Consider the following 18,775-nt stretch of genomic DNA (forward strand, 5'->3'; position numbering starts at 1 on the left):
CCCTCAATCCAAAAAATGTGAGGACAATCAACATTTATTAACCACTTGCTGGATTCCAAGCTCTCTGTTGTATATTTTGTGTGCATAATTACTTAACAATATTTTTATATTTGATTATCATAGATACCTAACGACAAGTACCTCAGCATACTTATATATTTAACTGACTAGTAAGTTAAGAATGAAGATTTGAAGTCCTTCTACCTGAGAAGTCACAATTTTTCTAGAATTTCACAATAATATTATATATATAATATATGTAATATTTCACAATAATATATATATATACCAAATATCACTGAATAAGGTTTTCAGATACAGCATTCTACAAACCATGTGCTGAAACTACTCTTTTCATACTTCATAACAGACTTTGGTTTAGATGTAGTTCACAAATGTTTATTGAGCAGAATTCACTGGGAAGACTTATATGCCTAAGGTTGGGTTTGTAATCAAGTAAGGGTTTCTGTGGTACATTCAATAAATAGATCTTTTCTTTCCATTGTGATTCCTGAAAAGATGGAGGTAAAATAGAAGTAAAATAGAGATGTGCTTTCCGAATAGTATCTTTCATATTGATGAAGACTATTGTGGACATTTTTGTTTGATTTTGACAGTAAACATTTCATTAAATCCTAGAGTTAGACATGTATTCCTAAATGGAACATCAAGATTTACTGCTTGGAGGAGCATGGGGAAACAGAATTTCTGTAGAAAGATAACTTACTGAGGAGTGAAGGGGAAGCTTCTTAAATAAACTCACTCAGTTTATTTTTCCCCATATTTTTATTGGTGCTTTATAGGTATACATAATGGTGGGATTCATTATTACATATTCATATGTACACAGAATATAACAATAGAGTTTTGCCAATATCATTACCCAATATTTCCCCTCTCCCACTTCTCTTTTCACCTCGGATCCCTTTCCTCTACTCTACTGATCACCTTCACTTTTCATGAGCACTCTCACCCCAACTTTCTTTTACTTTTTCTCTTCAATTTCCACATATGACAGGAAACATAAGACCCTGGAATTTCTGAGCCTGGCTTATTTCTCTTAACTCTGTTTTAGTCAGCTTTATCATCACTGTGACCAAAAGACAAGAAAAACTTAAAGGAGAAAAGATTTATTTTGGCTCATGTTTTCAGAGGTCTCAGTCCATGGATAGCTGACTCCATAGCTAATAGGCCCCAAATGAGGCAGAATATTATAGCAGAAGGGCATGGCAGAGGAAAGCAGATCAGGACATGACAACAGGAAACAGAGAGAGAGCTCCACTCATCAGGAACAAAATATAAACCTCAAAGCCATGTCGATAGTGGCCCACCTCCAGTGGCCATACCCTGCATGCCTACAGAGTCACCATCCAGTTAATTCTTATGAGCAGATTAAATCACCAATTAGGTTACAAGTCTCAGAATCTAATCATTTCACCTCTGAACATTCTTGCCTGTCTCACACATGAGCTTTCAGGGTAGAACACATATCCATAACATAACATAATGTGCTCAAGTTCCATTCATTTTCCTGAAAATAACACAGTTTCATTCTTCTTAATAGTTAAATAAAACTCTATTGTGTATACACATCATATTTTCTTTATCCATTTCTCCATTGACTGACATCTAGACTCATTCCATAGTTTGGCTATTATGAATTGTGCTGCTATAAACATGAGCATGTATGTATAACTATAGTATGATGATATTAATATTTTTAGCATAAATTCCAAGGTAGTCAGTTTGGTCTTACCAAATTTTTCAAGTTCATCAACTTAGCAAGGTCTTAAGCAACTTGTGAGACTCTGTCTCAAAGTTTTAAAAATGAGCTGGAGATGTGGCTCAGTGGTTGAGTAGTTTGAAAAAAATTGATTCAAATAGTGCTGGGGTTTTAGCTTAGTGGTAGATACCTTTTCTAGCATGCACAAGGCCTTGGGTTTGATCCTCAGTGCCACATAAAAAATTTGATTCAAGTATGTAAATATTATTTTTTAGATTAAGGACATGATGTCGAAATAATAACATCTAATAATGATACAGTCTCTCCACAATTCTTTATGTATCTAACCCAACAATTTTCCAACCAAACATTACAAGATTTGTAGCTTTAATCTGCTTATTTTGATAGGTGCAACTGTGCATGGCTGCAATCCCAGTGGCTTACCCCTGTAAAGTGGCTCTGGAGGCTCAGGCAGAAGGATCACAAATTCAGAGCCAGGCTCAGCGAAAGTGAGGTGCTAAGGAATTCAGTTTATAAATAAAATACAAAATAAGGTTGGGGATAAGGCTCAGTGGTTGAATGCCCCTGAGTTCAAATCCCATAACTCCTCTCAAAATATGCTTATTTTATACATAAGGAAAATGAGGCACAGAGAAAGTAGTTAACTTTCTATAGTCAAACCACTAATTAAGATGAAGGCTGTATTTAAAATTAGGAAAACCCAATAAGGTTTTTCTCCCTAGAATTCTACCAGGTAATCATCAGAAAAACTGGCAACGGGTCTAGACACTTGATAAAGTACTCATCATGGGTCTGACATAGTAGAGCAAAATATGTATATGGTGGGAACTATACCTACCTAATTGCTTCTCCCTTCTCTCCCCAGAGGAGCAAGAGTTTAAGTTACCGGGGCATAGTACAGATGAAGCCCATTGCTGCTAAGAGAAAGTAGCATCAACAATCCCTCTAACCATAACATCTGGCAAGATCACCCAAAGTCTCCTACAGCCCAGCAAGGGGTACAATCACTGGGAAGCCTCCACCTCCAGCACCCAGAAATTATACCAGCCTAAGACTGAAGCTCACCCATCCTAGCAGATAATAAAATATCCCCCATCCCCCACTACCAGATAAGCGGGGGTGGAGAAGAAGCAATCAGCTGAGGGAGCCTCAAGAACTTGGGAACTGGGCAGATCTATGATTCTGGAGCAAAGGGAACACCTCAAGCTGACAGCAGGGTAGACATTCAGAAAGGCCCTCTGTAGACTGGGCTACAGTCACTACAGACTTTAATAGCAGCATGAAGAAATGGATGAATCAAACAGTTGTTTACTCATTAAATACATTGAATGTGTAGTTAGTAACCTAACAGAAAACTCTAAGCTCCAATGGCTACACTGGGGAATTCAACCAAGTTTCAAGGACTCTGTATCAATTCTACACAAAATATCCAATATTTAGAAAGAAAGTGAACACTTTAAAACTCACTCAGAATACAATGAGGGAATAAAATTTAGAGGTTATTTTCTAAATAAAATAAATAGAGATATAAAAAATGAGTTCAGTCTCATTGAAGGAGTCCAGGAAAAACCACCGAGCATAACTGATGGATTTATTTCCAAAGGAATTCAAGTTGGGGATTCAATGTTGATACAAATTCCATCTAAGAATTTGTGACATCATATTTTCTAGTGTAATAAGTAATAGTAAGGGTGTTTTTTTTTCTTTAAAGTGCATTCTATAGAATATGAGTGTCATGGGGTATTCTACATAGAGTACTCTAGCAATCACCCTTTAAAGTTTTAAATGATTATTTGTGATTAAAAAAAAAAACCTCTGAGGTTCTAAAATAAAAGTAGTGTTAGAAACTTAGGCTTTTCTAAGATTTCACAAATTTTACCTTGAATCTTTTCTTCACAAAATGTTAACAATGTCACGTGGATCTAGATAACACTGAGGGATAATGTATGGAACTGGAGTTCCCTAAATTAAAATAAACAAAAACCCACTTAGGTGGTGCCAGACCTGGAACATCACAGGGACTTGAATATTCCATAAGAATGAAATTCCTCTAAGCGTTCTTTAAAAAAGGATAATAGACAAAACTGGAAGAGAATAGATTATTTCAAAAGAGGAGAGTAAGTTTGACTCTGTAAACACATCCAACAAGGAAACAATAGATCTTTAAAAAGAAAAGACAACAAATAGAACAAAATTTCCAGTTTTCTCACATAATCATGATATTCACAATATCACTTTCTTACCATCTGATATTAACATAGCAAAGTCAAGAAAACATTCTTTTTGACACTGAATCCCAGGCATATAGAAAATACTCCAGTATTTGCTATTTTCTATCAACACTAATCAAACAGATCTGGTACGTTTTTTTGAAGGTAAAATGTGAAAGTCTTTATGTTTGTCTTTAGTTTAAATATGAAAGTCTTAGGGTTTTTTTGTTTTGTTTCTTTGTTTGCTCACATGTGGATCTTGCTTGGTTTTGCTTTCAGCTTCCTGTAACTGCAATGTGCTCAGTCAAAATGTAAGCAGGACACTGTTGGTTTTCTTCCACAGTAGAAATCTGAATAATTTATAAACAATGGGAATTTATAAATACTTTATATATGCATAAGACTTGGGCTTTATTTTTGGGTTGACGAAGGAGACCTAACAGGCCAAAGAATTGCTATTGGTAGCCTTCCCTGAGATAATCAATGTACCTTCCTAATGTTCTCCTTCCATTTTGAACATCAGAAATCATTGCCACTCCTTTCTTTCTCTTTTTCCTTCCCCATCCACTTTTTTTCTTGTGGGACTAGCAATTGAATCTAGAAACATTCTGCTACTGAACTTCATCCCCAGACTTTTTCTTAAGAAGGGGTGTTGTAGGTTTCCAAAACTGGCTTTGAACTTGGCAGTCTTCCTGTCTCAGCCTCCTTAGCCCCTGGTATTTACCAGCATGTGCCGCCATGCCCAATTCACCACTCCTTTCTTAAAACATCCTTTATAAACACCAGGGCTATTTTATTTCTTGGCAAACATTTTCATCACCTGGTCTCTAATCTGTTTAGTTCTGACTCCATAAATTACAGGGTTGAGCGCAGGTGGGATGACTACATAGAAATTGGCTAGAAGGATGTGGATGTAGCGTGGTATGTTCCGGCCAAACCTATGGGTCATGAATGAAAAAAATGCAGGGGTGTAGAAAGTCAGCATGACACACACATGAGAGCCACAGGTGCTAAGTGCTTTGAGCCGGGCATCCTGAGAAGAGAGTCGAAATACAGCCTGAAGGATCTGGACATAGGAAATGACAATGGCTATGATGTCACACACCAGGATAGAAATGGCACACAAGCCATAGATGATGTTGACCTTGATGCTGGCACAGGCCAGGCGGGCAATGCCCATGTGTTCACAATAAGTGTGTGGGATGACATGGTGCCCACAAAATGGTAATCGCAGGATGAGTAGAACAAAAGGAATGGAGAGAGACAAGGGTCTCAGGAGGATTACCCACGCAATGATGAACACCACCTTGTTAGTCAGCACTAATGTGTAGCGAAGAGGGTTACAGATGGCCACGTAACGGTCATAGGCCATAGCCACAAGTACAGCTGACTCCATGCCAGTGTATAGGTGGATGAAGAACATCTGGATGAGACAGCCCTCAAACGTGATTTCTCTCAGGTTGAACCAGAAGATGCCAAGCATCTTGGGAATGGTGGATGTGGACAGGCCCAGGTCAATAGATGACAAAATGGCCAGAAAGTAGAACATGGGCTGATGGAGACTGTGTTCAGTCCGGATCACATAAAGGATGGTTATATTCCCAAGTACAGCAGTCAGGAACACAGCAAAGAATGGAAGACCAATCCAGTGATGCATATTTTCCAGTCCAGGGATCCCCAGAAGGAGGAAAGAGTGTGGATGAAATAGGGTGGTATTAAGTGAAGCCATGTTTTGGAGCTCTCTATATTAAAATACATTTAAGGCCAAATTCCTCTCATTCACTGAGTGAGTCTCATCCTTATTTAGTGTACACACACACAAAAAAAAAAGAAAGAGAAAAAGAAACTTCTATCATATTTACCCATATTTATGCATCATACAGGGCTGAAAGTACATAAAGCTTAATGGTACAATGTGGTGTCACTTCATCACAACAATTCAATTTAATTCAACATTTCAGTTCAACAAACTTATTATCCAACATTTGCTTGCAGAATTGTATGCAAAGACTTATTGCAAATGATGAACAAGATAAAGGTTCTTTTCCTCAAGAAACTTAAAGTATTAGTGATTTAAAGTTAGTGTTAGTGGTTGTTATCAGTTACACAAGTCAGCAATTTAAATTAATAAAATATTATTAAGATAAAATTATATCCTTGCCATTTTAGATACACAAAGATATATCCTGGAATTTTTATGCTATTCTTAGAAAAATTATTTCATTTATGAATATATATTTGTGAACCAAAAAGTAAAAATGGAGTTAGCATGATAAAAGTCATTATGATTGTATATAGATCATGTTTTTGTGCTGTGCAAATCTAATTCGATCTTCAAAGAAAATATCAATGCAGCAAACTAGAATCTTCTAAAATCATTTGAATATGTGTAGACATCCTATTATTTAAGCTTCTGAAACTAGTTCTTATTCCATAGTTGTCTTCTGATCTCTTCAATACACTCTGCTTTGAGATAATACTATTGAAGCCACAGTAAATTATGTATCAGGACAATTCTGTTTCTGTGGTCTGCTTCTAATAGAATGCACATACACACTGTTCATTTCTGATGTGATGATAGGCTTTGCTGATTTTAGGTATCTTCTGGTTGACACTATCAAGAAAAAAACATGGATTTACATGCTTGCACACACAAAAGCATTCATGTTCAAGTTTATAAGATGTTACAAATTATCAGGTATTTAAAGTAGTTTATATACATCACCCCTTGACACTAATTTTATTATTTTCTTATTATACCAAGTTTTTGTCAGGATATATCCCATTAATTAAGCACTACTAAAGAGCTCTCTTACACATACTTCTCAGCATATGTATTCATGTATGAGTGCATGGGTGTGTCTTGCAAAGATGCATAGCAGCTTTGGTCTTCAAAAAAATTCCCTTAAAAACCTTATAATGGAGGGGCTGGGGTTGTGGCTCAGTGGTAGAACACTCGCCTACCACATGCTGGGCACTGGGTTTGATCCTCAGCACCACATAAAAATAAAATAAAGGTATTGTGTCCAACTACAACTAAAACAAAACATTTTAAAAAAGCCTTATAATGGAGAATTTGATCACAGCTATTGGAAGGAGACAACAAATTGAGTTAAGATAATTATTCAACAGCAAACAAACTGCTAGATTGAGAGACTATAAGAGGTTTTCCAAGAAAAAAAAAACCTGTTTAGAAAACTATCCCTAATTTGAGCAGGGATGACTATATGAGAGAAGTAAACTAAGGGATTTGGGAAAGAGATGTAATTGATCTTCATCTATACTCACATTTTTTCTCTTAACTTTGTTTTAGCTAATTTAACAGAGTTTTATGCACGATTATGGTAGAATATTAAGAAATAGACATGGGGATTGTGTTCATGTTCTTCAGCTCATTGTTTTATGACTCCTTTTGGGGAAATTAGGGAAAAGTATTTTTCTTATGTCCACAAGTTGGATTATCAAAAAGGGGGGGCGAGTAGTTAAGGTTTGGCTAAGTAGGATAGTTAAGGCTATTCTAAAGAATATCACAAAGTAAAAAGCTATAGTGAATTTAGTACTGACAGAGATTGTCATGGAATCCCTAGCAGTGGTTAGTAAATATTAAGTCTTGATCCTCTTTTTATCTGTGTATAAATATTTTAATAGAGTTAAAGGCAACTGATTTTTCTTATCTTTAGTGATCTGCACATAAGAGTTATACACTTAGAGACTACATCATTGCAAATGATTAGTACTACCTGGGGGAAAGTAGCAAGTGGTTTGGTTGTGTTTTAAATGGCTGCAATGGGTGAAGGAAAATTTTGAATGGTATCAGATAAATCAAATATAGTTCTCCCTTCTTGTCAAACAGGCTTGGGCTATGGTCATTATCAGAACTTTAAGTTATGTTACAAAGGATTAAAGAAAACATAACAAGGAGAAATAATCAGAAAATAGGAAGAGAAAGGACCTTCATAGATCAGTAAATACATAGGATACACAGAAAAATTAGCAAAAATGTCAAATAATTCATGAATTGCATGTAGAGACTACATAGAAAGAATGAAAGCCATAGTTGCTCAAGTGTAGAAAAGATTATACCAACACATTCTTACCATCAGTTCTCTTATCATTTTCCATTGACTCGAAGGCTTTAATTTCTTCCCACTACTATATCACCTACTGTTCTTCCTTTGTGCTCAGGTCGCCATAGATTAGAATCCATACTAAAATGTTACTTATCAGCAGAGACACCTGGAGAAGTGATCTTGTCTCCCTTAACATTCTTCTGTATGCTTAAGAGGGTGGCATTTTATACTGTGTTCATAACCTCCAGAGTGAGATGTTAGGAGGATCCTAGAGACTCTGGAGACCATAAAGTTCTGAAATCAAAATTAACCCATTCACATGAAGTTAAGAGATACAGAAATAGATAATACATGTTTTGATTCTGACACTGGATCCTGAAACCTAGGATTATCTTAATTCCAGGTAATAATAATAATAATAATAATAATTATTATTATTATTATTATAAATTTTTTTAAAATTTATTTATTTTTTATTGGTTGTTCAAAACATTACAAAGCTCTTGACATATCATATTTCATACATTAGATTCAAGTGGGTTATGAACTCCCATTTTTACCCCAAATACAGATTTCAGAATCACATGGGTTACACATCCACATAAACTTTTTTTTCCAACAGGGGGCCTGGATTTTGTTCTAAGGTCTTTATCCTGAAATCACCAAGCAGTGTGGGGCCCTTCCATGGCCCTTAATATGTTGGCTAATGACTATAATACCGCTGGGTTTATACTATCACATTAATTCATATTTCTTATAATTGTGCTACTACAAAAAATTAAGCAAGCATACTATGACCATTACCATGATTCAATATTTAACATTTATCTTAAAGTTAGAAATTCATACAGTTTTGCATACACTAGCATCTATCATGCCATTCTACTAGAGATTTTTCTGTCAGTAATGGAAGCCAGAAACAAAAATGCAGAGGGCAGAAACTAGTCGTGTTGTCATAATTTTCCCATTGACTGTATATATAAAACCATGTACAAATTTCATTATTCTCTTAATCTCAGTTTTGGAGCTTATAAAAGGAGGAAAATTGTCAACAAAGATCAATTTATTTTATATTAACATGAGTTTAAAATCCTACTTAAATGTTATGGAGACAGAAGTAGAGAAGGTCAGAGAAATTCTATAGAACTGAATTTTCAGTCTTCCGTTCTAGAAGGCTTGCCCTTGAGTGACAGGGATTGATGTTAGACTCTCAGAAGATTAAGTTTCATGGTTCACTCTCTTATGATTCAACAAATATGAAACAATTATGAACTTTGCATTTGACACTGTTTCAGGCACTGTTTAGTATTAAACAGAACCTACAAAATGCTTTTTCTTTAGTAAGGGAAGAGCAACAGATAGAATAAATAAGGTTAGTATAAGAATGGTAATATGAATTATATGGAAACATAAAATGCAGAGCAGAGTGGGGATGGTGATGGTAAGGGTTGGCAGTTGTAAGATCATCAGAAAACTGACACTAAGAATATGGCATTTAAGCAAAGGTTTGAAGGAGGTGAGGAAGTAAGTTGTGTAAAATCTAGGGGAGGTGAAGAGAAGCATTCTAGGCAGAGAGATCAGAAAATGTGAAGGAAAGCTGTAGTATCTTGGCATGGTACAGGAAAACACATTCCACAGAATCAAAGTCTCTATGATGCAACAAAATTAGGAACCCACAGACCTCCACTATGACACATTTCATAGGCTGTCTCTGAGTAGGATAGTGCTTAAGGAGATCTTCATAATGTCTAGCAATCAGGGTAGATCATGAAGGTTATTTAGGTAAACCCAAATACTTGTTTTTTTTCATTCTTAAATATAATTTTAAGGGCATAGTAGCAGAAGAAATAAACACATTGTCAGGTTATCAATAGCTACTCTTTAAAAAGTTGATTGATAATGCATAAGGGTATTTACATGCCTTCTCATTCATGGTGTTAAGTTGTGATAACCACTATTAAAAATGATACCAAATCCACAAATGAAACAGAGAGCCCTATATAAAGGACACTGCAAGAAAACTCCAAGTCAATGTTTCTGATGAACATGGCTGCAAAATCCTCAACAAAATAGTAGCAAACTTAACTTGTTAGCATATAATATTCACATATCATGACCAAGTAGAATTTACACCTGGGATACAAGTACAAGGTTGTGTCAACATATCTAAAAATTTTGTAAGTAAGCATAATTAAGGATCAAATCATTATCTTGATAGATACAGAGAAGGGGTTTTCTTAGAACTTCAATAAAGTCAAAGTCTTTTATATTGAAAAGTATAAAACACTGTCAAAAGAAGTCAAAGCAGGCATAAATAAATAAAAACACCTTCCACTTTAATGGATTGGAAGACTTCCTATCCTTAAAATGTCCATATTAACTAATGCTAACTACAGATTCAACGTGAACCCCATAAAAATCCAAATACTACTTTTTTACAGAAATAAGAAACAATCCTTCATAATGAATCACAAATTAAAAGCCAACCTAAAACATAAATGTTCAGCAAGAACAAAATTAGAGATCTCACATTTCCTGATGTAAAAATATTTGCATATTATATAGTAATCAGAAGAGTATGGATCAGACTGCGGCAGAGGAGATAACTTCATTGAAACCTGCGGATACAGGTGTGTAATTCCCTAGCCTTCCCTCTCCACACATCGGGGAAAACTTAAGGGCCCCTCCCAGCTCTCCCGTGAGCACGATAGCCAGACCGAGGGAATCAGAGGTGGCCCGGGACCCACTGCGCGGAACTACCGCTCCCACCAGTGCTGACAGCTGAGGTCTCTTGCACCAGCTACCGGGGGCGTGGCTACCGGAGGGCAAGTAAAATTCACTGAGGATTCTCAGCCCGAAGCTCTACAAACTTAGGGTCTGAGGGAATGGAAAACTGGAAGAGTGTGCCCAGTCGTTCATGAAAACAGGGCTCCCAGGAGCAGCAGACCTGGCATGTAGTCAGTATTGTGGTGAGCGGCACCCGTGAGAGGGGCCTGGCTAGAGGAAAAGTGGGAAGTGACTAGACACAAGAGGAGGCCCTAGGCACTCAGGATTGGAGACTCGCCCAGTCTGGGAGGAGCTGCTGCACAGAGATTGGTTCCCGCATATTGACAGGAGAAACTTGGCCTGGTGGGCACAGCGCCACCTACTGGAAGAGAAGTTAATCAAACTCTAAGACTGCATTTATTAGGTTTTTTTTTTTCTCTTTTTTTGATTTGGGTTTTTCTTTCATTTTCATTTTTCTTTCTTCTTGTTTTTTTTAAATTTTTTTAAAATTTTTTTCTTCTAATTTTAATTTTAATTTTTTTATTATTTAAAATTTTTTTTTCTTTTTTTATTTCCTATTTTTTTCTTCTTTTGTCTTTTCATTTCTTTTCAATTATCTTATCCCCCCTTCCTTGAATTCCACCTGCTTACTCTCATTCTCTTTAGTGACTTCTTCCCTTCCCTTCTAATACCTTTCCTCCCAAGCATCTAATAAATTTATAGGAGTAAACAGTAACTCATCAGTCAAACAGAACAAGAAGTAACATGAGCAGCTTCAAAAAGCAAGGAAGAAAAGGAGTACAAACAATGCAGGACAGCCTAAATATTCAGGAGGACCTAGAGTCATCAGAAAAATGGTCATATAAAGAACTCAAGGAACACCTTAGACAGACGGAATGGAACCTTAAAGAGGATACAAGACAGCAAATTCAAGCAGCGAAAGAACACATTGAGAATGAATTACATAAACAGATAAAAGAAGAAGTTAAGCATCTTTATCAGGAGATAGAGATTATAAAAAATAATCAAACAATAATTCTAGAAATGAAGGAAACGATAAACCAAATTAAAAACTCAAATGAGAGTATCACTAACAGAGTGGAGCAAGTAGAAACCAGAACGTCAGATAATGAAGACAAAATATATCATCTTGAAAAGAGTCTAGCCAACTCAGAAAGGCTGGTAAAAAATCACGAGAAAAACATCCAAGAGTTATGGGATAACATGAAGAAACCAAACTTACGAGTCATCGGGATAGAATAAGGTACAGAGATTCAAACCAAGGGAATGAGTAACCTGCAGAATGAAATACTTAGAGAAAACTTTCCAGAAATAAAAAAGGAAACAGGTATACAAATTGAAAATGCATACAGGACACCGAGCACACAAAATCACAGTAGACCAATGCCAAGACACATTGTTATGAAGATATCCAATATACAGAACAAAGAGAAAATATTAAAAGCTACAAGAGAAAGGAGACAGATTACATTCAGGGGTAAACCAATAAGGTTAACAACGGATTTTTTATCAGAGACACTGAAAGCAAGAAGGTCATGGAACAATGTATTTCAAACACTGAAAGACAATGGATGCCAACCAAGAATTCTGTATCCAGCAAAATTAAGCTTCAGGTATGACAACGAAATAAAGATCTTTCATGATAAAACAAAAGTTAAAAGAATTTGCAGCCAGAAAACCAGCATTGCAAAGCATTTTGAGCAAAACACTACACGAGGAAGAAATGAAAAACAATAACCAAAACCATCAGTAGGAAGTGCCTTGGTAAAGACAGAGGGTGAGGGGAAAGATAATCATGGAGAAACAAACTAAATTTTTTAAAAAAAGGATAAATAATCAAACATGGATGGAAGTACAAACCATATATCAATAGTAACACTGAATGTTAATGGCTTAAACTCTCCAATAAAGCGACATAGGCTGGTATCATGGATTAAAAAAACAAATCCAACAATATGCTGCCTCCAGGAGACACATCTGATTGGAAAAGACATACAAAGGCTGAAGGTGAAAGGATGGGAAAAAATATACCATGCACACGGTCCTCGTAAGCAAGCAGGGGTGGCCATCCTCATATCGAATAAAATCGACTTCAAGACTAAGTTAATCAAAAGGGATAAGGAAGGACATTATATACTGTTAAAAGGAACCATTCACCAACAAGACATAACAATTATCAATATTTATGCACCAAATAATGGTGCTGAAACATTCATAAAACAAATTCTCCTCAAGTTCAAGAATCAAATAGACCACAACACAATAATTATGGGTGACTTCAACACACCTCTCTCACCATTGGACAGATCCTCCAAACAAAAGTTGAATAAAGAAACTATAGAACTCAATATCACAATCAATAACCTAGACTTAACTGACATATATAGAATATATCAACCATCATCAAATGGATATACTTTTTTCTCAGCAGCACATGGATCCTTCTCAAAAATAGACCATATATTATGCCATAGGGCAACCCTCAGTAAATATAAAGGGGTGGAGATAATACCTTGCATTTTATCTGATCATAATGGAATGAAACTGAAAATCAATGATAAAAGAAGGAAGGAAAAATCCTACATCACATGGAAAATGAACAATATGTTACTGAATGATCAATGGGTTACAGAAGACATAAAGGAGGAAATCAAAAAATTCTTAGAGATAAATGAAAATACAGACACAACATATCGGAATCTATGGGACACAATGAAAGCAGTTTTAAGAGGGAAATTCATCACCTGGAGGTCATTCCTCAAAAAAAGGAAAAACCAACAAATAAATGAGCTCACACTTCATCTCAAAGCCCTAGAAAAGGAAGAGCAAAACAACAGCAAATATAGCAGAAGGCAAGAAATAATTAAAATCAGAGCGGAAATCAAGGGAATTGAAACAAAAGAAATTATTGAAAAAAATTAACAAAACTAAAAGTTGTTTCTTCGAAAAAAGAAATAAGATCGACAGACCCTTAGTCATGCTAACGAAGAGAAGAAGAGAGAGAACTCAAATTACTAACATACGGGATGAAAAAGGCAATATCACAACAGATGCTACAGAAATACAGAAGACAATTAGAAATTATTTTGAAAACCTATATTCCAATAAAATAGAAGATAGTGAAGACATCGATAAATTTCTTATGTCATATGATTTGCCCAGACTGAGTCAGGAGGATACACACAATTTGAACAGACCAATATCAATGGATGAAATTGAAGAAGCAATCAAAAGACTACCAACCAAGAAAAGCCCAGGACCGGATGGGTATGCAGCGGAGTTTTACAAAACCTTTAAAGAAGAATTAATACCAATACTTTTCAAGTTATTTCAGGAAATAGAAAAAGAGGGAGCTCTTCCAAATTCATTCTATGAGGCCAACATCACCCTGATTCCGAAATCAGACAAAGACACCTCAAAGAAAGAAAACTACAGACCAATATCTCTAAAGAACCTAGATGCAAAAATCCTCAATAAAATTCTGGCGAATCGAATACAAAGACACATCAAAAAAACTGTGCATCATGATCAAGTAGGATTCATCCCTGGGATGCAAGGATGGTTCAATATACGGAAATCAATAAATGTTATTCACCACATCAATAGACTTAAAGATAACAACCATATGATCATCTCGATAGACGCAGAGAAAGCATTCGACAAAGTACAGCATCCCTTTACGTTCAAAACATTAGAAAAACTAGGGATAACAGGAACTTTCTTCGACATTGTAAAAGCTATCTATGCTAAGCCTCAGGCTAGCATCATTCTGAATGGACAAAAGTTAAAGGCATTCCCTCTAAAATCTGGAACAAGACAGGGATGCCCTCTATCACCACTTCTATTCAATATAGTTCTCGAAACACTGGCCAGAGCAATTAGACAGACGAAAGAAATTAAAGGCATAAAAATAGGAAAAGAAGAACTTAAATTATCACTATTTGCAGATGACATGATTCTATACCTAGAAGACCCAAAAGGGTCTACAAAGAAACTACTAGAACTAATAAATGAATTCAGCAAAGTGGCAGGATATAAAATCAACACGCATAAATCAAAGGCATTTCTGTATATCAGCGACAAAACTTCTGAAACGGAAATGAGGAAAAACACTCCATTCACGATATCCTCAAAAAAAATAAAATACTTGGGAATCAACCTAACAAAAGAGGTGAAAGATTTATACAATGAAAACTACAGAACCCTAAAGTGAGAAGTAGAAGAGGATCTTAGAAGATGGAAAAATATACCCTGTTCATGGATAGGCAGAAGTAACATCATCAAAATGGCGATATTACCAAAAGTTCTCTATAGGTTTAATGCAATGCCAATCAAAATCCCAAGGGCATTTCTTGTAGAAATAGATAAAGCAATCATGAAATTCATATGGAAAAATAAAAGACCCAGAATAGCAAAAGCAATTCTAAACAGGAAGTGTGAATCAGGTGGTATAGCGATACCAGATTTCAAACTATATTACAGAGCAATAGTGACAAAAACAGCATGGTACTGGTACCAAAACAGGCGGGTGGACCAATGGTATAGAATAGAGGACACAGAGACTAATCCACAAAGTTACAAGTATCTTAAATTTGATAAAGGGGCTAAAAGCATGCAATGGAGGAAGGATAGCATCTTCAACAAATGGTGTTGGGAAAACTGGAAATCCATATGCAACAAAATGAAACTGAATCTCTTTCTCTCACCATGCACAAAAGTTAACTCAAAATGGATCAAGGAGCTTGATATCAAATCAGAGACTCTGTGTCTGATAGAAGAAAAAGTTGGCCCCGATCTACATATTGTGGGGTCGGGCTCCAAATTCCTTAATAGGACACCCATAGCACAAGAGTTAATAACAAGAATCAACAAATGGGACTTACTTAAACTAAAAAGTTTTTTCTCAGCAAAAGAAACAATAAGAGAGGTAAATAGGGAGCCTACATCCTGGGAACAAATTTTTACTCCTCACACTTCAGATAGAGCCCTAATATCCAGAGTATACAAAGAACTCAAAAAATTAAACAATAAGATAACAAATAACCCAATCAACAAATGGGCCAAGGACCTGAACAGACACTTCTCAGAGGAGGACATACAAGAAATCAACAAGTACATGAAAAAATGCTCACCATCTCTAGCAGTCAGAGAAATGCAAATCAAAACCACCCTAAGATACCATCTCACTCCAGTAAGATTGGCGGCCACTATGAAGTCAAACAACAACAAGTGCTGGCGAGGATGTGGAGAAAAGGGTACACTTGTACATTGCTGGTGGGACTGCAAATTGGTGCAGCCAATTTGGAAAGCAGTTTGGAGATTCCTGGGAAAGCTGGGAATGGAACCACCATTTGACCCTGCTATTGCCCTTCTCGAACTATTCCCTGAAGACCTGAAAAGAGCATGCTACAGGGATACTGCCACATCGATGTTCATAGCAGCACAATTCACAATAGCTAGATTGTGGAACCAACCCAGATGCCCTTCAATAGATGAATGGATAAAAAAAAATGTGGCATCTATACACAATGGAGTACTATGCAGCAATAAAAAATGACAAAATCATAGAATTTGCAGGGAAATGGATGGCACTGGAGCAGATTATGCTTAGTGAAGCTAGCCAATCCCTAAAAAACAAATACCAAATGTCTTCTTTGATATAATGAGAGAAACTATGAACAGATCAGGGAGGAAGAGCAGGAAGAAAAGATTAACATTAAACAGAGACATGAGATGGGAGGGAAAGGGAGAGAAAAGGGAAATTGCATGGAAATGAAGGGAGACCCTCATTGCTATACAAAATTACATATAAGAGGTTGTGAGGGGAATGGGAAAATAAACAAGGAGAGAAATGAATTACAGTAGATGGGGTAGAGAGAGAAGATGGGAGGGGAGGGGAGGGGGGATAGTAGGGGATAGGAAAGGTAGCAGAATACAACAGTTACTAATAGGGCAGTATGTAAAATTGTGGATGTGTAACCGACGTGATTCTGCAATCTGCATTTGGGGTAAAATTGGGGGTTCATAACCCACTTCAATCTAATGTATCAAATATGATATGTCAAGAGCTTTGAAATGTTGTGAACAACCAATTAAAAAAAAGAGAGAGTCGAAATCTTAAAAGAGGATGTTCCCCCAACGATAATGTATTCAAACTAAAACGCAACAGCAGAAAGACAACAGAAAAACTTCTAAACACTAGGAAATGAAATTATACACTTTTGAATAATTCATGTGCCAAGACAAGTCTCAAGGGAAATTTTAAAAATATAATTAATAGAATAAAAATAAGACTAATGTATCAAAATTTGTGAAACAGAGATGAAACAAGCAAGAAGGAAATTTATAGTGCCAAATACTGTTAAAGACAAAAAGTCTCCAATCAACAATCTCAGCTCTCTCTCAAGAAACCTAGTAAAAGGAGAATAACACATAGGTCAGGTATCCCCTATCCAAAATGCCTGGGACTGGAAGTGTTCCAGATTTCAAAACAATAAAAAAGAAGAAGAGTGTGGCACAGGAACAAAAACAGAAATACAATCTAATGGAACAGACCAGGAATCCAGAAATAAATCCATCCACATATGGCAACTGATTTTCTTAAAGAGTTCCAAGGATACATATAAGGTAAAGATAATCCCTTTAATAAAGTGAATATCCAGATGCAAAATAAAACTGTACCCTTATCATATATCATAAACAACATTCACTCAAAACTTAAGATATGACAACATAAAACTCCTATAAAAAGACCTAGTTGGAAACCTCCCTGACATTTTATAGGCAAGGATTTCCTGATTATGACACAGAAAACACAATATCTTTGAAGGAAACATTGAAAGTTAATGGACCATTGAAGACACAGATTGTGGTTTCATGGATGCATATTTACCTCCAAATTTATTCAACAGTATACATTGAATATGCTTTTTCTGGTTCATCAATTAAACCCCACTGGTATAGTTTTAAAAAGGCAGAAGTTATAGAAACATATTACTGGTAGTATGAAGCTTAGAATAAAATGCAAAACTTAAAAAGAAATGTGAAATTTAATAATTACCTTGTGAATCTACATGAACCCTTCATTTACTCACTCTGTGTTGGAGTGCAGTAACTGATGCTCCATGTTCTTTCATAACCTCTGACTTTATTTTAAAAACAAAGCATACTTGCTTATTCAAGTATAAACATTCTTGGGAAGAGCAACTCTGTTCTAGTCGTAGCTATTTCAATCAACTAAAACATTGCATTGGTCAAGTTCTTAAACCACATGTCTTTTTTCCTTTATCTTTTATTTTTTCAGTTGCTCCCTCTATTTTCCTGTCCCATTCCATTTTCCATTTCTTACTCATGGTTAATCTCATAAGCAATAATTTATTCCCTCAAACATTTTGTTGACTTCAATGTGATTATATTTAGGGTATATTCAATATTCAAAGATAGAATAAAATTAGGCTGAGGCAGGAGAAGCACGAGTTCAAAGCCAATCTCAGCAACATAGCAAAGCCCTAAGCATCTTAATAAGTCCCTGTTTCAAAATGTAAAAAATAAAATAAAAATAATTGGAGGTGTTACTCAGTGGTTATATACCCCTGGTTTCAATCCCTGGCATAAAAAAAATAAATAAAATGATATGTTAGATTCCTAAATACTTACCACTAATTTTACATGCATGTTAACAACTTTCAATATTTGTTTTTAGTGTCTTCTACTCTGCTAGAAAAACCCTACAGGTACAGGTTTTCCTTATGTCGTCCCAGTCCCTGTTTTTCAGCCCCACAAGTAATAATAAACGAACATATTCTGAAAGTTACAATTATTTAAAGGTATCCTATTGGCAAATTTCTTCCTTAATTAGAACATTTCTCTCTGTCTGGATTATTATCTTCTCACAAGTGTCCACCATAGACCTCCTTCATGTGTGCACTTAAATATCAGTTTCTTATCTACTCTTACTGGTCCTT

The 18,775-nt window shown here is 35.8% G+C and overlaps 1 protein-coding gene across 1 annotated transcript; it reads right to left on the reverse strand.

The window, feature by feature from the left end:
- Positions 1–4,747: 4,747 nt before the first annotated feature.
- LOC308642127 (olfactory receptor 52E1-like) lies at positions 4,748–5,683 on the reverse strand (the record flags this gene model as incomplete). Its single annotated transcript, XM_081280733.1, has 1 exon — positions 4,748–5,683. The coding sequence occupies one exon, from the start codon at positions 5,681–5,683 to the stop codon at positions 4,748–4,750; it is 936 nt and encodes a 311-aa protein (XP_081136859.1).
- Between the last annotated feature and the right edge of the window lie 13,092 nt (positions 5,684–18,775).

The sequence above is a fragment of the Spermophilus citellus genome, assembly GCF_964194105.1.
Source record: "Spermophilus citellus genome assembly, chromosome: 2".
Lineage (NCBI taxonomy): Eukaryota > Metazoa > Chordata > Mammalia > Rodentia > Sciuridae > Spermophilus > Spermophilus citellus.